The 23,829-nt window shown below is 37.9% G+C and overlaps 1 protein-coding gene across 2 annotated transcripts in view; it reads left to right on the top strand.

Moving 5' to 3' along the window:
• The first annotated feature begins 1,349 nt into the window (after positions 1-1,349).
• The window catches only part of BOLL (boule homolog, RNA binding protein), a 49,000-nt gene continuing 26,520 nt past the window's right edge, over positions 1,350-23,829 (top strand). For both annotated transcript variants that reach the window (XM_072741281.1, XM_026002478.2), the window contains exons 1-7: positions 1,350-1,502; positions 5,474-5,617; positions 8,300-8,391; positions 10,222-10,276; positions 12,216-12,291; positions 16,356-16,483; positions 21,573-21,644. In XM_072741281.1, coding sequence (XP_072597382.1) covers positions 1,482-1,502; positions 5,474-5,617; positions 8,300-8,391; positions 10,222-10,276; positions 12,216-12,291; positions 16,356-16,483; positions 21,573-21,644 — 588 coding nt within the window. In that variant the 5' untranslated portion in view covers positions 1,350-1,481. The remainder of the gene's footprint in view (positions 1,503-5,473; positions 5,618-8,299; positions 8,392-10,221; positions 10,277-12,215; positions 12,292-16,355; positions 16,484-21,572; positions 21,645-23,829) is intronic.

Consider the following 23,829-nt stretch of genomic DNA (forward strand, 5'->3'; position numbering starts at 1 on the left):
AAGAGTTAAAAGCTGAACAGAGAATTACCATTATGGGTCTTGAAATATAGTCAATGTTCCCTAAATCGGGTTGATCGATTTGTGTCACAGGCTGAACACCTACGATGGTGAAGTCTTTAAAAATAAAGGTTTGCAGTCAAAAAAGACTTGAACAAAAGAGAAGATGGTAATAGCTATTCAAATCCACTCTTACTAGTACTAAAAAGCAACAACAACAACAACAACAAAACACAACAAAACAAAAACCACTCTAAGTTCAGTTCTAATGTTATCGAACGGTGAAATCATTCCGCTCTGGAATGTATTAATTTGAATAGGTCTGTATTGTTTTCACAGAAACCAAAGCCGGAACTGAGCTTAAATTGCACGTACAAATGTATAAGGACTTTTAGGGGGCTTTAGCTGAACCGTGCCCCCCCCCCCAAAAAAAGAAAAAGAAATTACATTTCCTATTTTTACTTTCGGTAAATGATATAAAGATCTCATCTCTGAGAAGATTAAAAGTCACTGCATCCTTTTAAGTCTTCATCTCTGAAGTAAAATCAGCCTGAGACGTCAAAGTGCTGACAGGACAGAAGTCACGACAGTTGCTGCTGCTTTTTAAGGAGAACGTGTCCAAACGGCTAAGCCCCGAACTGCGGCCGGGGCGACCCCGTGAGGCGTCGGGGCCTGAGCTGCTGACCCCGCGGCGGCCGAGCAGCGGGCTCGCGCGTGGACCAGCCACCGCCGGGACGGGCGGTCCGCGAGGTCAGTGTGTCTCCGCGGCCTTCCAGGTCCTCCCCGGGGCGCTCTCCCGGCGCGGCGGGCCCCAGGCCCCGGCAGCCCGGGCCGCGGCGGGCCAGGCGCTCGGCGCTCACCGCCCGGGGCCCCGCCCGCCCGCCCGCCCGCGCTGACTGACGGCGACAGCAGGTGCAGCGCGGAGTCCCCGCGGTCGGCGCGTCGGGCCGGGGGTCGGAGCCGGGCTGTGGAAGCCGCCCTCGTCTGCGGGCGCCCGCCTCCCGAAGCCGCCCCCCCCACCCCGCCGGCCTCCTGCTCCTCAGCAAAGCCCGAGGGCACGTCCACCTCTCGCAGGCGCCCGGCCCACAGCCGGCTCTGCCCCGCAGCGCAGAGGAGGCCAGGCGGGCGGCGCATGGTGCCCTGCGCGGCCGCCCGAAGGCAGGGCCAAGCCCTCGTCCGCACCCCACACGCCCGCCCCCCCGACGGCCCCGCTCGGCGACCCCGGGCCGCGGCCGAAGCCGCCCGCCCGCGCCGCTCCCCGGCTTGCGGCGCCCGCCCGCGGCGACGTCGCCTGCCCCTCCCCACCCCCCGGGTGGCGGGTTCAGGCCCCGGGTCCGAGCCTGCGCCCCTGCAGCTGCCGCGGCCGCCGTCGCCGCCAGGGGGAGCGTCCGTCGGGAAGCGCGGGGTTGCTTCCTTGGTGTGAAGACGCTTTCAAACTTCGGGTCCCCGGGCCCCTGCCGCGGCTGTGAAGCGCGCGGAGGAAGATGGAGCCCGAGAGCGGAGCGGTGAGTACGGCGCCCCCGCCCCCCGGCCCCGGGCCGCAGGGGCAGCGGCGGCGTGGACGCCCTCCCTGAGGGGCCGCGGGGCTGTGGACGAGGAACGCGGCCGGGACGCCCCGTCGGCCACCGCGGAGGGCACAGGGCACGCCGCCTGCAGGCCCGGCCGGCCGTGCGCGGCGTCGGGGAGGCGGGACCGCGCGGCCCGGGGGGCCTCGGGAGGCCTCGGGAGGCGGCGGGGGCGCGGCCCGTGCGCCAGGCCGGGCTGCGCCGGAGAAACAGCTTTCCCGCCGGAATCGGGCTCCGCGGCGTCCTCGACGCTCGCTCCGGCCTGACTCCGCCCCGCCGCCGACAGCGAGGGGTCGTCAGGGCGGCCGACGCCACGCCCCCCCCGACGGGCCGGTGGGGACCAGAAGGCCTGAGAGACCCCGGGGATGGGGGGCACCGTGGCCCGCGACGGCCCGGGGCCCCTCAGGGCCTGGCGGGGTAGGAGCGGGCGCGGGCCAAGGCCTGAGGAGCGGAGGGGGGGAGGGCGCGCACGCAGGCGCCGCGGAGCCCCGCCCCGCGCCCCGCTGGCAGCCAATCAGCGCGCGCCACGTGCGGGCGGGGGGGGGCTGACGGCGCTCGAGGCCGACGCCGGGTCGGTGCCGTTGAGGGTTCCCGCCACCGCTGCTGGCGGGATTGCGGGGCAAAATTTCTCGCTGGCTGGCCTTCTTTTCCCTCCCGCACTTTGGTGGGGAGGGGGGGGATCCTCGCGTCGGTCCCCAAGCCCACGATGACCCCAGAGAACCCGAGGAAGTTGTCGCCGCGGCCGTATGCCCCAGCGCCTCAGCTTGCTGGCCTCGGAGGGGAAGGAGCGCCGAGGCCGTGACCGCGACGGTTAGCCTGCCCTCTTCCTGTCGTCCTCGTCGGCACAGTGGACGATGGGTTGCGAGGTTCATCCTCAGGGGAAGAAGTCCGTGAGGGCACATCACCTCACAGGAATTATTATTATCATTATTATTATTCATGAGAGACACAGGCGGAGGGAGAAGCAGGCTCCCTGCGGGAAGCCCGATGGGGGACTCGATCCCGGGGCCCCGGGGTGTCACGACCTGAGCCAAAGGCAGACGCTCAACCACTGAGCCACCCGGGCGCCCCTAGAGGAAATTGTTAATAAACTGGTGCTGGAAGTTTTGCTAGACTTCCTACCCATTCCTGACCAAATAACAGCACCTACCTAAGCGCTTTTCTTTCTTTCTTTTTTTTAATTTATTTTTTATTGGTGTTCAGTTTGCCAACATACAGAATAACACCCAGTGCTCATCCCGTCAAGTGCCCCCCTCAGTGCCCGTCACCCAGTCACCCCCACGCCCCGCCCACCTCCCCTTCCACCACCCCTAGTTCGTTTCCCAGAGTTAGGAGTCTCTCATGTTCTGTCTCCCTTTCTGATATTTCCCACTCATTTTTTCTCCTTTCCCCTTTATTCCCTTTCACTATTTTTTATATTCCCCAAATGAATGAGACCATATAATGTTTGTCCTTCTCCGATTGATTTATTTCACTATGCGCTTTTCATCGCTCACCTTCTCTAAGGAATTGAGATGTTGCTTCTGCTTGAGCCTTGTTACTGCTAACCTTGAATAACGTCCTAGGCTGTTTTCATATCGTTTTCTTAAGCCTAATGGTTGTGATATGAGCAAGGGGTAAATGATTCATCCATTTATCCACGTGTTCAACGAATATTTGTTGAACACCTGCTAAGAAGGCTCTACTTCAGATGCGCAGGGAACACCGCAGGCAAAAAAAATCCCTTCCCGTGTAAAACGTTGGACTGTAGTGGAAGGGGATAGACAGTATAAACACAAGTAAATAATATAGCATGTTGGAAAGTGATAGGTGGTAAGGAGAAAAATAAGGCAGTTGGAACCCACAGTACAGCAGGAGCCTTAGAAACTGGAAAATGAAGTGAATGGGTTGAAAAAAAAAAGTTGATGTTTTTCCTTTCTCGGTATCATTGAACTAGTTTCTCAAGATTGGAAATAAAGCACTCTGTTCACTTCTGTTCATGTCATCTCTCTATTATAATGGAATTAACTTTTATTTTAAAAAATTGGAGGACAAACAAGTTCATCTGTTGAACTTGTTTTGTTTTTAAGAAGAAAATTTCATAGAGGCTGATTTTTTTAATTTTGCAAATACATAAATTCTACACTCTCTAAACGGACAAGTACAACTACTAGAGCTGTACTATTACATCTAGCAATGCAAATCCCACTTGAAAAATAAACCTAAGCATCAAATTATCCATTCTCTGCACCACAGAGTCACTATTTGTGACTGAAGTTACAAATAACCTCCAAATGCCTAGAGAGGATGCTGTTAAGATTGGATTCCCAGTTTCTTTAGTGGGAAACGGCAGCATAGCAATTATTAAATGTGATAACTTTTCTGTGGCTTAATAGGTGTTTTTATGATCTCCCTTATTAGGGAATATGTGTTGTTTGTCCCCCCTTAATACTAGACGCAGGATAGAGCCCAGTAAAGTCCAGCGTACAGCCCCGTAGTCACTACTGGCCCAGTCGTTTCTCTGTATATCTTACAGAGGCTAATTTAGGGATTAGGGTTTTTTTATTGGCCAATGAAGTGAGAGAGGAGAGCAAATATGAAAAAGAAGTCCATTATCTAAGTTAGAGATTCATTTTCATGTATTTGTTTCTCAGAGAATTGAAATTATGGACTTCAAGCTTTTTGAAGCACTCATTTAGTATATTAGACTGTCTCAGAAGTCTTTTTTAAGTGTGCCCAGAAGGAAAGTAATTAGCAAGTGCTTTAACTGGTTTCTCTTCAAAATTCTCAAGTCTTGTTTTTTTCAGATATATGTTGAGTCTACCGTCTGGCCATTGTACAAAGGCTTATATGTTAATATATATTTATTAAAATCTAAATTAGGCCCCCAACTTAGAATTGTGAACATATATGTACTGAGCTCAGTTCTTTGGTATACAGATTTATACCTATGAGTTACAGGTATATACATTTCTTTTTTTATGAAGTCAGTTCAAATTGACAAGTGCATTTAAAACTTTGACTTTAGAGCTAGATAATGGTGAACTTGAATGTCAGAATGTATTAATTTGTCAGTGCCCTTGACCAAAGACTACCAGGAGCATACCTGTAGTTAAGTAAAGTTGAGTCTATTGAATTGTTGCCACAAGGAAGAGCTATACCCTGGAGCCTCTCCATAAGAGGGTGTTAGAAAAGAACTCACTATGGGATTTAGGCTTGTATAAAGCTCTTCTTAGCATTTAGGGAAGAAGGGCTTTACTCTGAAATTCATATTGTCAGAAAGTGGGAGTAATTTTAGGATTGGGTCTGTTAATTCTTATTTAGAAGGTAAGAAAAATACATTGAGGCCAAACCTATGATTGATAAAGAAGGAGTAGTTACATGTATCAGCCAGGATAGAGCGGTGTTTAGTCATGCTTGTGGTTTGGACAATGCAGGGTTCAGCCATGACCATGGAGTGATCTTGTTTTTATTGTGATCCATCACAATCACAGAGTAACTTTGCCTCGAGTCTGTTAACAAGAGAACACCACAATCTTACTGTGAGTTCCAGGCCAACTCCTAACAACACCAGAACCAAGCCAGTTCCCAGCTGTCTGAGTCTGCTTTTCTTTTTCTCAAACTTCTTTTTTGAGTTTAATGTCCTTAGTATTTATACTATTTAAATAATATATTTAATAAACAATTAACATAAGTATATTTAAATAATATATTTAAGATTTTCTCTGTAGTGGAATAGATTCTATATTTCCCATATTTTTGTTGCTCCAAAGGGTTATTAGTTCTAACTATAATTTTCATATTAGAATAAAATTAAAGTCTAAAATATCACATTTTGCCTAAGTGACTCATCTTTTTGAAAGATATATGTTTTCAGCCTGCATCAAAACTTATACCCAATGCTAAAAATTTAAAAGAATTTTATTTTACAGCAAACATCAAATCAGACGCAAACAGATTCATTATCTCCATCCCCTAATCCTGTGTCACCTGTGCCTTTGAATAACCCAACAAGTGCCCCAAGATACGGAACAGTGATCCCTAATCGCATCTTTGTAGGAGGAATTGACTTTAAGGTACCTATTTATGCATGCAACGTAGTGTATTTTTTGCAATAGAAGTTATTTTATTTCTCAAATACTTTGTACAACTACAAAAATATTTACTAATTGCATAATTATTAGTACGTTTCACATTGTCTTACTATAAAAATCTTTTCAATAACAATGTAGGTTAAATAGAACGTATGTAATTGTCCAGTTTCACATACAAGGAAATTGAGGCTCATTGACATATCTGTAGGCTCCTAGCTTCTTAGTGACAGTGAAGACTAGAACTTCAGTATTCTGACTCATAGTTTCATATTCTTCACCATACCACATTAATTATACTTTATTACATAGTATTCCAATAGATCAAATAATCATGTTTATAATTTTCAAAAAAGACTCAATATTTAAAAAAAAAACACAAAACTTAGTCCTATGAAATCCTGTTTGTTTATCCCAGCTCTACTCAGTGAGGTACTGAGTAGAGCTCAGCTCTACTCTACTCAGGTTCCTACTGAGTGATCTCCTTAACTTCCATCTTTCACAGATTGCTTTCTGCCACCTAATTTAGAATTTGGTCACCAAAAAAAGGCCTGTAACCTTATCAGAATAAAGCATCTTAACATTAATGTATTTTAATTATGTAATCAGCCATTTCATTCTTTCAGAGAGGCTTAGTTTGTTGTTGTTAGATGTTTTGCAGCACCATTTCAGAGGTGGAAGTAAACACTTAGAGGAAAGGCCTGCATGGCTATTTTAAGTAGAATATCCTTACTTCCAAGTGGATCTATAGGATTTCCAAGCTTCCATTTTATGTACTGGAAATTACAGGGATAGTTACCTTTTTTAATTTAAAAATATCCTTTTGCCATTAGGGTACAAAATTTATTACTATTTCCCTATCTGTAATCAGTCTTCCACAATTAGGGTGAAATTACTTTTTTTCTGTTCAAGAGAAATGTTACACTCACTGTATTTGTCAGAATAATGGTTCTTAAGTATGTGGTTGGTTCACTAAAAATAAAAATGATTTCTAATGAAATGTTTATTTTAAAAAAGATTTTGTTTCTATGGAAAATATTCTAGTATTCTTGTTCAGAATTTATATTACAAACAGTATATTTTTAAAATAAATCCTCATTAAATCAAAACATTTGTATGGCTAGGTTATTCTAGGTTACTGAATTCTATCAGCTACATTATGAACTTTGGAGGCCATTGTTAAAAATGCAGTGACAGATTTCAGGTATTTGCTAGGTTTCCCTCCCTAATACTTAGACAAATGACAACAAGGAAATAGTTTACTGTAGTAACAAGCTGTGTCAAACTTTTTAAAACTTTAAAACTTTTTAGAAGCTTATTGTACATCCTTCTTATAATACTTAATCATCTTTCTGTCTCCTTACTTTTCAACTAAGAAGTAGAGCTACAAAACTGAACTAGTGATTCTTCTATCAGAGAATAGTTTGAATTAATTTGTTTTTATTTTATTTTTTAAGATTTTATTAATTCATGAGAGACACAGAGAGAGAGAGAGGCAGAAACATAGGCAGAGAGAAAAACAGGCTCCATGCAGGGAACCTGATGCAGGACTTGATCCTGGGATTCCAGGATCACGCCCTGAGCCGAAGACAGGCGCTCAACCGCTGAGCCACTCAGGTGTCCCAAATTAATTTGTTTTTAAATATCTAATAGAAATTCTTATTCTGGCATTGATTCCATTTTAAGTTTATTGAAATAAGAGGTATTTAGTTATTCTGAGATTAACTTAGTATTTGTCATCAGTCAGTTTAGCAGCTTTACATTACCAACTAATAGCTGATGATGTAAGTAGTAAGGGAACAGTGGAACTCAGGAGGCATAGCCTCCTGCTATTGGGCATGTCTTTTTCTGAGTATATAAAGAAATTTTTTTTCTAAAGACATTTAAAGTCCCCCATGAAGTAATTATACCTGTGCTAGAAAATGAAATAGCAATGAATTTAGTGTGAATACTCTAGGAAAAGATGATATGAGTCTATTGAGAGACTATTTCAATTAAAACCATCTTTGTAGATATCTTATACATTATAGTTTAATAATGACTCAGATTTTTATTTTGAATATCATAATGTCATTTAGCTGAAATGTATATTGAGTACATAAACTATCTTAAAACCTTTAAATCTTGTAACCACTTTATTGGTATCACAAACTTAGTTCAAGTACTTTTGGAAATATATTCCTTTCCTTAGACCTTACTCTTCCTGGAGACTGCTTATTAAAATAGAGGGACTGATATATGCCTCAACTAGGATATATGGAACATCCTAGTTCCACTGCCACAATCATGGGCTCTCTGAGCCATAAGAACCAATAGCAATATGCCCTTACTATAGTTACAGCCATGCCCAATTCAAATTATTTTTTAAAAACTAACCAACAAGAATTTCTTTAAATATTAGTGGACTTTCTTTGTGGCTTTAAAGTAATTCAACTGAAAAGTTTTTTATTGATTGTAATAGTTTAACAACATAGTTACAGCATAAAGCAATATATTTACATTGATTTTAATAATTTAGTGGTTTATGTACTGTTTTTATGCTAAGAGGCATTCTTATATTCACATTACTATTGCTTATAATCTTTTCTGTCTCCAAAACAAGCATAAGACTTGTTTCATTTTTTAGCAATTAAAAATATTTTTTGTGTTTTCCTTTTATGCCATTAGACAAATGAAAATGATTTAAGAAAATTTTTTTCCCAGTATGGGTCTGTAAAAGAAGTGAAGATTGTAAATGACAGAGCTGGAGTGTCCAAAGGGTTAGTATCACTATAGAAAGTACATAGAATTAACAATTGTATTTTTATTGGATTACTAGGTTTTGCATGATAACTTACTATGATTCCATTTTTTCAAAAGAGAATTTCATGCCCTCTTCTTTTCCTCCTACGTTTAATCTCCCATTTTGTGTGTGTGTGTGTGTGTGTGTGTGTGTGTGTGTGTGTGTGTGTATTTTGAAGGAGGAGGGGAACACTATAATAATCCTTAATTTGTTAGGAAGTTTTTCTTGCATGGGCTGAGGGACCATTCAGTGTTAGGTAGCAAGCTATTAATGTTGAGTAATATCTGGTAGCTAAGGAATCAGAAGCTAAAGAAATCAGATACTTTTGGATTTGTATGCTTGCTTTAGCCTAGAGAGAGCTTTATTTGAAAAAAAAAATGGACACAAAAAATGTCTGTAGGTTTTGGTTCAGATACCTAGTTAGGTTTCAAATGAAAATTGAGAAGAAATTGGTAGTATTTGGCTACAAGTAACTAAAGACCTTAGAGCTGTTTCAGTGGATTGTTATATGCAAAAGCCAAATTTCAGAGAAGAGGTAGTTTACATAGTCTACTCACTTAAGAAGTTTGACAGCAAAGTTAAAGAAAATGGGTAAGATAGTAGAGATCAGTGAAGGATTGTGTTTGATTTCTTGAGAGAGAGGCAGGACATACATATTTATAGACATAAGAGAAAGGATCAGTGAGGTGGATAGAAAATTATACTAGTGGGAAACAACATTTAAGTATGTCAGATAAGCACTTTGGAAGAGATGAGATCCTGCAGAAAGTTTATTTTTAAACAATTGAGATACTTCCTCAGACTGACAAATAGGATGAAGTGAGATTGTACCTCTTGTATTTGGTTAATAGAATTTGCAATATTTTGGTAATCTCCATTTTTTAACCATTGAAAAACACATTGACATGTAACTGTATTTTATGCCTTTTCCACTGGGTGGTGTATGTGTTCTACCAAAAAAAAATTAGCGTAAAAATATTTCCTTATCCCTTGTTTAATGTTTGGGCAAATAGAAAAAATAAGAAATGCCTTTGTTAAAAAAGTAAACTTTTTATATAATAATTAAAAATCAAAATAGCAGTCAAGATATTTAACACTACTATAGTTTCCTTAAATCGTCTAAGTAGAAATTATGCTGTGGGGGGTGGGGGATATTCTCTTTATTTCTTTCATATCTTTTTGTCTATGTTGGCTTTTTGGATGTTGCATACACAGTGTATTTGTATCTTGAACATCATATGAATTGTACTCTGAAGGTAATAATTATACACGAGAAGTAGATATGAAATCTGGTATGTACATATTTTTTATTGATTTATATTTGAGAAATATTAGTAATTGCATTATCAGTTTATATGTGCTAACAATAAATAATATATCTGTCATTCATTTACCAATATAAAAAATTGCATTGTGTTGAAATTTTTAAGTTTTTTTCTTACTCTCATTCCTATTTAAGCTAAATTTCTGTTATTTTAAAAGGTGATTATTGCTCTGTACTAAAATTTATTGCATCCTAATTTGTAGGTAGAACATGAATCCTTCATGTTTTCCTGCCTTGTATATAGCTCAGATCTGAAACTGTTTCAAGATATCTTGAGGTTTTTTGTTGTTGTTGTTTAATTTTAGTGTCTCTGAGAGGAGGGGACAGTGTTAAGCCCTGAATGATTCTCTTAAATTTTGCATGCTAGTGCACCAGAGAAAACTGCTTATTCCTACAGTGGCCCATCCTTAAAAGAAAAAGAAATTTAATCTTAATATAACTCTAATGTAATGTGCTAAGAAAATAATTAATATATTTATTTAGGTATGGTTTTGTCACTTTTGAAACACAAGAAGATGCACAAAAAATTTTACAAGAGGTAAGATCTCTTAATGTATTTAACTCCATTCTTTGGAACTTCTTTGAAACTAATCCTTTAGGATTTTTTTTTTTATTGTTAGTGTTCTAGTACAGTGATCGATTACCAAAAAAAAAAAAAATTAAGATTTTATTTATTTATTTATTCATGAGAGACACAGAGAGAAAGGCAGAGACACACAGGCAGAGGGAGAAGCAGAGTCCCTGCAGGGAGCCCAATGCAGGACTCAATCCCCAGATCCTGGGATCACACCCTGAGCCAAAGGCAGACCCTCAACCATAAGCTACCCAGGTGTCCTTAGAAAAAAAATTTTAACTTATTTGCATCTCAAGATTGACATTGGTCTCCAAAAAAATTGAATTAAAAAAGGATTAAACAGGGGCTCCTGGCTAACTCAGTTGGTAGAGTGTGTGACTCTTGATCTTGAGGTTTGAGCTCCACACTGGGTATAGAGATTACTTAAAAATTTAAAAAGGGGGGATCCCTGGGTGGCTCAGCGGTTTAATGCTTGCCTTAGGCCCAGGGCCTGATCCTGGAGACCCGGGACTGAGTTCCATGTCAGGCTCCCGGCATGGAGCCTGCTTCTCGCTCTGCCTGTGTCTCTGCCTCTCTCTCTCTCTCTCTCTCTCTCTCTCTCTCTCTCTGTGTGTGTCTATCATGGACAAATAAATAAATAAATCTTTTAAAAAAAAAGATTTAAAAAAAGGTTAAATTTTATCTACAAAAAAAAATTCCAAATCATTACATAATTATGTTTGTAAAGTTGTAATGTTTTTTTCCTTTATTTGTTTAAACTAGGAAGTTGGGAATATCTTTTCTGAAGTGTTAACAGTACTTGGAATTCCTAAAAACACTACACACATGGATTCCTAGAGTGAAATTATCTGAGATTATTTTCCTCCTCTGAAAAACTTTATATAAACTAACAACATTCATAGAAAAAGTCTATAGCCTGCAGTTCTGTGTAATAACTTTATATTTGGCAAATGTTACATTTAATTTTTTTAGGAAAAAATAGAGTTTGAATTGTACACTATTAAATCACATGCAGCTGATCCTCATTATTCCTAGTAGTTATGTACTATAAAGTCACCATGAACACTTAATTGCAAATATTGGACTATTGCTCCTAGAAAAGTACAAGACTAGGTTCCCACAAGTTTCTGGTTACATTATTTTTATCAACCGATCAGTACATGACTTTTCTTATGTGTTTTTCTGTTTAAGGACATTGTTAAATATATATTGTTGATTTATTAACATTGAACTCCTGGCCAACACCACTATAACTCGAGCTTGAATGAAGCCCATCTAAAACATATCTTCTCCATAAGGCAAATGACAATCTTCTTGTGCTTATAAACACTAGACAGCACTTCAACACTACACTTGAGGGCCATTTTAAATAGCCCAGATTTTTTTTAAAAAGTAACAAAATCAACATAAAACATAAAAATAACACACCAACATAAAATGCAAAAAAACACATGGTACTAAACAGAACATGAAACAAACTCTTGTTTAAGAGCTGAAACATGAAGACATAGCATAGCATTGCCTTATTTGACCTCAGCCTGGGACTATGTATGTCAGGCAATTCAACTTCTCACCTCTCTGCTCATGTCCACCAATAACCACTAAATTGCTACAAGTGTTGGTTTTGGGACTACAAATATTTTAGTGAATAGATGAATTCCCAAATATGGGATCTATGAATAAAGGATTGACTGTATTCCAATTAAAGAACTAGGGTCAGAGCTTTGGAACCAAGATTCAAATCCAGATCTTTTAATAGCCAAAGACTTTGCCCTTTCCAATATTCCTAGCTGCTTTCAAAAACTATTATAGTCTGAATTTTAAAAATCATTTCTCACTAATTTTTCATTATTGATTTTATAAAACAGTAATACTGAGATAATAATTCTTTTTCTTATTTTAGGCTGAAAAACTTAATTATAAGGATAAGAAATTGAACATTGGTCCAGCAATAAGAAAGCAACAAGTAGGAATCCCTCGTATGTATTGATAACTAATGTATTTTTCAATGTTTTCACATGGTTCTTTTTTGAAATATTAGACTTTTTCTAGAACTTCATTAAAATATCAGGCTTCTTTCATTTAATAAAGTTATTTTAGCAAAATTGGTGATCAAATGAATATTTCTTACCACAAATAAATATATGTTAGATTTTGGGGGGGGCAGAGAAAATCTTACATAAATAATGGTGTTTATATATATTATCATATAGTTACATCTTTAAAGGAAAACTCTTCTACAATAAAAATAAATTTTAAAATTGCAAAGATGATTAGAAGTAATTAGACGGGATCCCTGGGTGGCGCAGCGGTTTGGCGCCTGCCTTTGGCCCAGGGCGCGATCCTGGAGACCCGGGATCGAATCCCACGTCGGGCTCCCGGTGCATGGAGCCTGCTTCTCCCTCTGCCTGTGTCTCTGGCTCTGTCTCTGCCTGTGTCTCTGGCTCTATCTCTCAAGAATTTAAAAAAAAAAAAAAAAGGAGTAATTAGAAATGTTTCTAATTAGAAAAGTAATTTGAAATCAGAAATGTAAAATACTGAAAGTAAAAATATAGAACTGATATCAGAAACTCTAGTTGCATGGTAGGTACTGTAGCCCAAATAGTTGTGTCATAATTATCAGAGGGAACAATTCCTAAAGCTTTAAGAATTGTCAGAGTTATGTGTCTTCTTCAAACTTCTGTAATGCTTTCAACTCTACTTTTTTTTTCTCACTCTTCCTATTTATTATATTAGGCATCCTTAGAGTTAGCTTATTACCTAAATATTTACCAAATTCTATAATAGTTTTTGGCTAGTAGGAGATACATAAAATTAGTAACTAAATTTTCTTATTTCTAACTGTCCTAGTGTCTACTGGGATGCTTAAAACATAAGGTGGTTATTGTATATTAACAAATTGATAGTTATATTCATTTAGACTGTTCTATTTTTGACTTAGAGGTTAACAGTCAAGTTTAATTCTGACTTAGTTATTTGTTAATTTAGAAGATAGCTGAAGTATCCTCAGTATGTTAATACTTCTTGTTAGTTCCCAGGGTTAAATGTAACATGTAATAACAGTTCTATTTTACCAGCAGTAGATATAAGTAGTAATGTTCATACTACAACCTACAAGTTGCTTTGGCTAAAAGCAAACAAAGAGTAAATTTGAGAAGTATAGGGTTAAATAACTTAACCAAATGGTAACGTTAGCCTTCAAATCCAGGATACGTTGATTGCAAAGCTCTTTATACTTTTCTGCAAATAAATATTAGGTATAAAAGTAGATTTACAAAATATGGGAAATGGGATCCCTGGGTGGCTCAGCGGTTTGGCGCCTGCCTTTGGCCCAGGACGCGATCCTGGAGTCCCAGGATCGAGTTCTGTGTCGGGCTCCCGGGATGGAGCCTGCTTCTCCCTACTCCTGTGTCTCTGCCTCTCTCTCTCTCTCTCTCTCTCTCATTAATAAATAAATGTTTTTTTAAAAAAGAAACAAAATATGGGGAATTTTTATCTCAATTTTTTCTCAAATCTATTACTTTTTCCATCTCCATTACCAACATTCTAATCCTAGCTACCCATTTTGCTTGCCTTGATTACTTGGAAGAGCCTCCTAACTGGTCTTTCTGAATCCATTCTTGGTAACCCCTCACCCATCAAGGCAGCCGGAGTGATCTTTCAGAAGTGTACATTTTATATTATTCTCTGCTTATTTTGAGCTGTTCTTTCCTTTTCTTTTTTTTTTAAGATTTTATTTTTTTATTCATGAGAGACACAGAGAGAGGCAGAGACACAGACAGAGGGAGAAGCAGGCTCCATGCAAGGTGCCTGACGTGGGACTCGATCCCGGGTCTCCAGAATCACGCCCTGGACTGAAGGTGGTACTAAACCGTTGGGCCACCAGAGCTGCCCTTTTTCTGTTTTCTTTTTTCTTTTTTTTAAGATTTTATTTATTTATCTGACAGAGCACAAGCAGGGGGAGCAGCAGGCAGAGGAACAGAGAGAAGGATGCCCATGGAGCAGGGAGCCCGATAAGTGTTTGATCCCAGGACCCAGAGATCATGACCTGAGCCTAAGGCAGATAGTTAACTGACTGAGCCACTCAAGCACCCCTGCTCTTTCCTTTTCTTCAGATACTTTAGCCTTCTCTCAGTTCACAGTATACCATACTCGATATGTATTATTTTTCTTTACCTAGAACGCTCTTTGCCATCACATTTCCATCCCAATCATTTTTATTTTCAATAAGCCTACACCCTCCGTGGAGCCCAATGTGGGGTTGAACTCACAACCCTGAGATCAGGATTTGAGCTGAGATCAAGAGTCAGACACTTAACTGACTCAGCCCCTCAATCATTTTTTAAAGCTCAGTCTAAACATCATTTCTTCACAAATTAAACACAGCGGGAATGTACATACTACCCAGTGTAATAATCTGCTCTATCTCTTAATGTATTTATCAAAATTGTATGTAATTAGCTAATAACTATTCTCTCCACTAGAACCTATCTTCCACATGGTATGTTCAGTTTTTTTCTTTTTTCTTTTTGGCTGTATCACCAGCCAAGTTCAATGCTTTGTAATAGTACTGACTCAAAATCTATTTATTTAAATAAACCTTTGGTTCCTTGATTACCTTTGGAAGAAAATCTATAAACCTCCTGAATTGTGTGCAGAATTTTGTTTGAATGTATATATCTCTGAGAAAAGGCTCCATGGCTTTCATCACATTCTTAAAAGGATGGAATTAAGAATCACAAACATAAGCAGTAACAATATAGATGAAATATAGTGAAAATATAAAAGCTCAGATGCAGTAGTGCTGCTTAAAGTGGTAGGCCAGTGCTACTCAGAGTGTGGTTTGCAGACAGTAAGAGTTCACTTAGAATCTGTCAAAATGCAGATCCTCAGGTCCTATTCCAGACTTCCTGAATGTGGCCTTGGAATTTGTATCCTAATAAACTATCTAGGTGATTCTAGTGTAGTAGGTTAAAATTTGAGAATTATTGGTATAGTGGAAAGAAGATTGCCAGTTCCAGTGGTTTATATAAACTTGCTGGTAAAGTACTTAATTTGATTTGGCTTATATAAATTTTTCAAGTGTTCCACTAACAAAAAAATATATTTTTTTAATTTGCGGGGAGGAAGGGATATATATATATATATATATAACTTGATCTGAGAGAAGATATGAGGACCCAGAACTAGCCACAAGATTTGTGGTCATGTTTGCAATAGCAGCAGTTGTAGCAAAGGGAGGCTACAGAATAAAAGAGTCATAGCATCAGTGAATGCTTGCGATAGTAGGATCCAAAGAATTTGTAGGATGGAACCAAAATGTATTCAGGAAAGTGTGTAATCTTTTCCAACTTCACTGCCTTCATCATCTTTGGCCTTTTACAAATAAAAAGTCTTACTAGAAAAAAAATAAAAAAATAAATAAATAAAATAAAATAAAAAAAAAGTCTTACTAGGATCTTAGGAACTTCATTACATTGTGTATAGTCTTCAGTTAGCCTTATATATAGTTTATATTTGTAAAAATAATGACCTTGGTGATAATTTAAATTGTTAAGCCTGGTGTTTGATTACATTGCTATTAAAATCTAAACTGGTGAATTTTTAGTATTCTTTATTGAACTTCTTTTTTTAATTCATTTTAAGCTAATAAAAGCTCTAAGTGAGTTTAAAAAGATATTTTGTAAATACTTTAACATATAGAATTTTTTAATTTGCAACATTCAATTTTTACTGTAACTATAGAGGTGTGCTAAGATAAACATTTTTAACTGTTCAGAAATTACCTTTCTAAAAGTTAAATTGAGGGATCCCTGGGTGGCGCAGTGGTTTGGTGCCTGCCTTTGGCCCAGGGCGCGATCCTGGAGACCCGGGATCGAATCCCACGTCGGGCTCCCGGTGCATGGAGCCTGCTTCTCCCTCTGCCTGTGTCTCTGCCTCTCTCTCTCTCTCTCTGTGACTATCATAAATAAATAAACATTAAAAAATAAAATAAAATAAAAGTTAAATTGAGCATTTTAATTATTATTAATCTTTGCTTTAGGTTCCAGTATAATGCCAGCAGCTGGAACAATGTATCTAACAACTTCAACTGGATATCCTTACACTTATCATAATGGTGTTGCTTATTTTCATACTCCAGAGGTAACTTCTGTCCCACCACCTTGGCCTGTAAGTAATTTTCATCTTAACAGGGTTTCCATCTATTCTGTTGGTTTTTAAAAAATATTTATTTCTGAAATATTTCAATCACAGGCAAGTACAAATAATAATATAATAGCCATGTAGCTGCCACTTAAATTTAATAAATGTTAACATTTTACCATGTTTACTTAAGTTCTTTTAATAGAGGGAAATGTGAGAAATTCAGGTAAAGTCTCCTTGCCCCCATTTTCTTACCCTCTTTCTCCTCAGAAATAGCCAGAATATCTTTCCTATCATTTTATGTTTTTACTACAAATGCATTACTTTTGGTGATTTTTAAACATGATGTAAATCTAGTTTTTCTATTCAACATTATGTTTTTTAGATTAAACCACGTTGATCCTAGTATATCTAACTCACTTATTTTAATATTTTACAATATTCTACTGTATGAGTGTATATTACTCTATTGATGGACATTTTAAGTTTTTTCTGTAATCAAGACTACAGTGAATCCAGATCTTGTATGTATTATGTGAGAATTTATCTAGGAAGGTAGTCTTCAAAGTTTTTTACTTGTATATCCTCTAAAAATTTTCTGAAAAATTATGAATACTCATTTTTAAGTTGATATCTGAAATTTATCATAATTTTAAATAACTTAGGAATATTATATATTCTGCATGTTGTTTACCTAAAATTAATATAATGTTATATGTCAGTTATACCTCAAATAAAAGGATGGAAAATGTCTGCTTTAGAACTCTATTAACAAAAGTAAGTCAGCCAAATAAAATTAATCAAAGTTTTCATTTCTATTAAGTCATTTCTATTAGACTCTATTAGAAAATGTTGACTTTTAATTATTTTAATTAATTACATTTAAGTTCAGTTAAATGAGTTATGTATTCCTGTAACCATCATGTTAGTGAAATAAGAGACCATCTCCCCTTTAATATTTCTTTTTTTTAAGATTTTATTTATTTATTCATGAGAGACACACAGAGAGAGAAACAGAGACACAGGCAGAGGGAGAAGCAGGCTCCTAACAGGGAGCCCGACGTGGGACTCAATCCCAGGACCGGGATCATGCCCTGAGCCAAAGGCAGACACTCAACCACTGAGCCACCCAGGCACCCCTCCCCTTTAGTATTTCTTATACAAGCTCTTTTTGCATTGCTTCTCTCATGTCTCAAGGGCATTGTCTTCTTGAATTGTCTATTTGTTTGATGCTCTATTGGCATTTATATTCCCAAATAAAGTATTATAACCAATCCAAAATGAGTGATAAATGTGCCTTTCATCATGAAGGAGAAGGGCAATTGTGAAAGGGGAGTAATAAAAACACAGACACATGATACACAGATACATTCACAGACAGATCAAATCAAGTAGGAGTACATGTTGAAATTTAGGATCTAAAAATTCATACTTCTGGGGATCCCTGGGTGGCGCAGCAGTTTGGCGCCTGCCTTTGGCCCAGGGCGCGATCCTGGAGACCTGGGATCAAATCCCACATCGGGCTCCCGGTGCATGGAGCCTGCTTCTCCCTCTGCCTGTGTCTCTGACATTCTCTGTCTCTCTGTGACTATCATAAATAAATAAAAAATTAAAAAAAAAGAAAAGAAAATAAAAATTCATACTTCTAAACCTATTCATGCCCATGTACCACTGGAAAATTTTTCTATTCCCCTATCTTGATCTAGGGCTTCAATATATGCATTGAAGTAGAATTTCACATATAAAATATATACATCTTTGACTAAATTTTCCAAATGGCTTTCCAAAGTATACCAGTTTACACTTTAGCCAACAGTTTATGAGAGCTCCAATTTCCCCATAATCTGCCAACCCTTTAATTTTAAATTTTTACCAATATTATTATGAAATAGTATTTTTTAATTTTTTAGTCATTGGTTAAGATTGAACATATTTCATGTATTTATTGACCATTCCACTTTCTTCTGTGAGGGGCCTTTTCATATCCTTTATCCTTTATCTTTTTTTATTCGAATTTTCTTTCTCTTGAAGTAATTATTTGAATTTTGTGAGTTCTTCTGGTATGTGGCTTGTCTGTTAACTTTACAGGATTTTTTTGTCATATACTTTTTCTTTGTTCTAATGTTAACAAATGTATTAATGTTTTCCCTTTATGGTTTCATTTTTTGGTCTCTTGTTTTGTTTTTGTTTTTGTTTTTAGATTTTATTTATTCATGAGAGACACAGAGAGAGAGGCAGAGACATAGGCAGAGGGAGAAGCCAGCTTCCTGCAGGGAGCTGGATGCCTGACTTGATCCCAGGCTCAATCCCCAGACTCCAGGATCATGCTCTGAGCTGAAGGCAGACGGTCAACCACTGAGCCACTCAGGCATCCCTGGGTCTCTAGTTTTTAAAACAAAACACTTCCAAAAAAAGATTTAAAAATTAAATTTAAAAAAACCACTCCCTTATTATAGATATTCTATATTTTGTTAAAGATTTATTTATTTATTCCTGAGAGACAGAGAGAGAGAGAGAGAGAGAGGCAGAGACACAAGCAGAGGGAAAAGCAGGCTCCCTGCAGGGAGCCTGATGCGGAACTCGATCCCAGATCCCGGGATCATGACCTGAGCCAAAGGCAGGCGCCCAGCTACTGAGCCACCAGGCATCCCATATATTTTATCTTTAAAATACTGTAGTGTTTCAGTTTTTCACATCTAGAGTTTAAATCTGAAGCTCATGTATTGACTAATCCATCGTCTTTCACTGTTTTGATGATTCCTCTGTGTAATTCCACACTGGAGGGAGGGTGTCTTATGGGCTCTTTATTCTGTTCTGTTGGTGTATTTTTTTGCCCTGCCAATTCTGTTTTAATTCCTGTTGCTTTAGAAAGAATGCTAAAATCTGATAGGGCAGCCCTGTCACTTTTTTCTTCAGGAGTCTTTCATCTATCCTTAAGTCTTTACTTTTATAAATATAAATTTTATAATCCAGCTTGTTCAATTCTGTGAAAATCTTTTGTTGGGTTTTTATTAGAATTGCATTAAATATGAAGATTAATTTGGGTATAATACTGAATTTTACCATCCACAAACATTTATTTAGCTCTTTTATTTCAATCTGTCAGTAAAATTTTCTTTTTCCGTAAAATAGCTTAGCATGTCTTTTATTAGATTTATTCTTAGGTACTCTGTGGTTTTTGTTGCTTTTATGAATGGTGTTTTTTTAAATCATACTTCCTAATAGATTGTGACCGGTATGTAATAATGCTTTTTTTAGTGTTAACATTCTATCAGTAACCTTCATCTAGATAATCTTTTATGATTGAGTATACTTCTGTTTCTTTCTGCTCTTTTCTCATTTTTCCCCATTGAGTTATTACACTAGCATTGTCTCTGCTGTAGTATTTATACAATAACATGATCTTGTTCTTGAAAAAGGAAACAAGTTCACGGATTCACAATTAAGCTTTATGTATATATATATACACATATATACCTATACATACATACACTTTAGGTTTTGGAAGGTAATCTTAGACTTAACCAGGGTTTCTCAACTTCAGTACTATTGGCATTTTGAGCCAGATGATACTGTGTTTTTGGAGGCAGCCCTGTACATGGTAGGATGTTAGCATGTCCTAGCCTCCCTATATCTATAAAAACCTAAAGTATTGCCAAATATTCCCTAGGGGGGCAAAGTCACACCTGATTGAGAATTACTGCCCCTAATCAATTAAGGAAGTTATTTCATATTCTGTTTGGTAACAGTAAGACTATTGAATTCAACATGAAAAGGTATTGAATTTTAATAAATCTTTTCCTATATCTTTTTTTAATTTTATTTATTTCTTCATGAGAGGGAGAGGCAGAGACACAGGCAGAGGGAGAAGCAAGCTCCATGCAGGGAGCCCGATACGGAACTCAATCCCGGGACTCCAGGATCAGGCCCTGAACCAAAGGCAGACGCTCAACCGCTGAGCCATCCAGCATCCCAATCTTTTTCTGCTGAGATTTTTTTCCTCCTTTAATCTATTAATAGAAATCAAATAATTAATATAGTAAATTACATTATTCTTTTCCAATATTAATCTGTGGTATAATTCTATTAGCATTTGATAATCTGAAAATTGTACAGAAAACCATGATACTTCATTTTTCGAGGGGGTGGAGAGGGAGTGAACATTAAAACAAAATAAAGTAGATTCCATGTTAGAAATTGAATTTTAGGGGAGCCTGGGTGGCTCAGTCAGTTACGCATGTGCCTTCTGCTCGGGTCATGATCCCAGAGTCCTGGGATCAAGCCCCACAAGGTCCTGGGATGGTCCTGCTGAGCAGGCAGTCTGCTTCTCCCTCTCCCTTTGCCCCTCCCCCTTCTCATGCTGTCTCTCACTTACTCTCTCTCTCAGATAAATAAAATCTTTTAAAAAATTAGAAATTGAATTTTAATTGCTATCGTTAAAGTTCATTTTACTTATCCTACAATTTGCTTGCTTTATTAATGGTTTGGTTTTAAATAATCTATTTTGGGGTTTACTCTAGTACTCTGAATAATAAAGTGTTATATGTACTTCAAACATAGAGAAATCACTTGGAGTTTATTGGGTGATTAACTCATTTAAATGTCAAATTAATAAAATGGAATTTGATAAATGTTTCAATAAGTAATGTATTTGCCTTAATTATAATAAAGGAGTAGGATTTAATTTTTTGTAAGCAGTGAGAAATCAGTGGCAAAATCAGATATGATTATTTAGTTCTGTGTTATGTAAACATTTTCTACTACTGGTCTCATGATGGAAACAGGCAGTGTCACCTTAAGTCCACCTGCCTTATCTTTTAAATATTCTCTTAGAACTATGTTTTCATAATCTTTGGACTATAAGCAACTTTTCTGGTATTGTTTTAGCATTACCATGGATATGAAACCAAAAAAAAGTACAATACTGTGATGATTTTAGTACATTTAAGTGGAATTGGTAATAATATCAATTAAGAGATAGAAAAATGATATTTCCAATTAGAGACCATGACTCGACTGAGTTTAGGTAACAATTTGAGATAAATTTCATAATAAACTATTTTAAAGAATTTTGCCTAGGCCTAAAATGATTTTTCAATTTTTTTTCCTCTTCTAGTCGCGTTCTATATCTAGTTCTCCTGTGATGGTAGCTCAGCCAGTTTATCAGCAACCTGCATACCACTACCAGGTAAACATGAAATTATAATGAAAATTCTCTTTAATACCATCAGTCTTTTCAAGTAAATTTCATTGTATTCTTTCTCATGCAAATGCTCTGGTAACTAAAAAGAGATAGTTAAGCCCTGATAGCAGTGTTTTTTTTTTTTTCCTTTTATTATGGGGAACTAAACAATACCATACAAGAAGATGGAATGTTTGATTCTGTTTAATCAAATGTAATGTCAGTTTTGCTCCCCTGGCTAAGGTTTAATCTAAAAAGTTTTTAGAAACAATTCCCAAAAAAAAAAAAAAAAAAAAACAATTCCCAAAGCAACATACAGATAACACATAAAAAATCACAGGCTGATTTTTTAATCTTATTGTTAACAGTATGTCACTTTCTTGCTATTGTATTTAACATAATCTATATTAAAATAAGTAATATATTATGGGTTTATATTATGACAACCTGTTTAGATAACCAGCATTCTTCATTAATTCTTGTGGGTGACTAGGGATAAATGAGCCATAACGCCAGGCCACTTTGGTGTTTTGTAAATAAAGAATATCTGTCTACATACTGTCTACGCTGCTTTTGTACTACAATGGCAGAGTTCAGTAGTTGAAACAAAGATATTATGATCTCCAAAGCTTAAAATATTTACACTGGCCCTTTATAGAAGAAGTTTGCCAACCTCTGATCTATAGCATTCACAAATAAAATCACATTCTTTCCTACCCCTGAATAGTGAAAGATAATTTATTTGTTTCCTTTTTTTCTTTTTGAACTTTTAAAATAGACCCACATGGAATATGAAGTTTACTGGACTTCTTTTGAGTATTAGACTGGGTTTTGGGGGGATGGTGGTATTTAAACTCTAAACAGAATTTAAGTTTATTATATGATTATATATTAATGTATATTATATATTATTATTATATTATTTGTAAATAAATTTGTAAATCTTATTACCAGGCTAAATATAAAGCTATCTAAAGTGTTTCCTTCACTTATTAAAGATGAAAACAACTTAATGATATATATTTAAAATATATATGTGGTATCACTTTCCCTAAGCTGCCTCCAAATTCAGCAGAAGCTCCAAAGATGGAATGTTAGATACCAGACCTTTTTAATAAGATGAGCCAAATATTGTGAAACCAGTTGGGGGACCCTTAGCTTATTGCCTACCTTGAGCACACATGAGTGGAGGATGAGATTGCAAGAGAGTAGAATGTTATGGTATGTGCCCTTCTTCTCAGCCAGGTAAAGAAGACATCAGAGAATGACTAAGAAAGCTTAATGTTTGTCCCCTGAAATTTGTGAGATGGTACTCTTAGACCTGACCTCTCCTAAAAAAGTCCAAAGAGACAGGTGGAGGGTTGGCAGGGGGAACAAATTAATTATTTTAAAATTCCAAAGAAGAAACTGGACTAGTCTCTGGAGGCAGACTAGCGAGAATACTACAGTCAGAATGTGCTGAATTTCTACTCAAAACAAGCGAAGGTTTATGTGTCCCAAGAGCAAGATGGGAACTTCACAGAAGAGACCCTTTTCAAAAAAACGTTAGGGTGATCCCAATAAAGAAAGAACCTGAGTAAAGTAAACTTCTAGAATCAAGGACTAGAACTGCAGCTAAAAGTTCTCAGCAGGGAGATCACCAAAGAATCCAGTAAACTACCTATCTAGAGAGTCATCACTGGGAAACTGCCACACCCCAAAAAGTGATCTGTCCTACTTTTTATCCTGGGACAAGGAAGAACAGCTCAACACAGTGCTTTTAAAGTATCAAGGGGTGAGAAAGAATATAGAGTTGCTTTCTGCCCTTGCCCCATTGAGTCCAACTCCTCCTTCATCAATCATTAATTAATTACATACAGCTATAGCTCACTTGACATACCAAATACATTCTTAAAAGTTTTTAATACAGTTTAATTTTATACTTTGACTCTGGTGTTCTGCTTAACACAAATTTTTATTTTTTTTATTTTTTTTTTAAAGGAAAATCCACTTTATTTTTTTTTTTAATTTTTATTTATTTATGATAGTCACAGAGAGAGAGAGAGGCAGAGACACAGGCAGAGGGAGAAGCAAGCTCCATGCACCGGGAGCCTGATGTGGGATTCGATCCCGGGTCTCCAGGATCGCGCCCTGGGCCAAAGGCAGGCGCCAAACCGCTGCGCCACCCAGGGATCCCAACACAAATTTTTAA

The sequence above is a fragment of the Vulpes vulpes genome, chromosome 16 (genome assembly GCF_048418805.1).
Source record: "Vulpes vulpes isolate BD-2025 chromosome 16, VulVul3, whole genome shotgun sequence".
Taxonomy (NCBI): Eukaryota; Metazoa; Chordata; class Mammalia; order Carnivora; family Canidae; genus Vulpes; species Vulpes vulpes.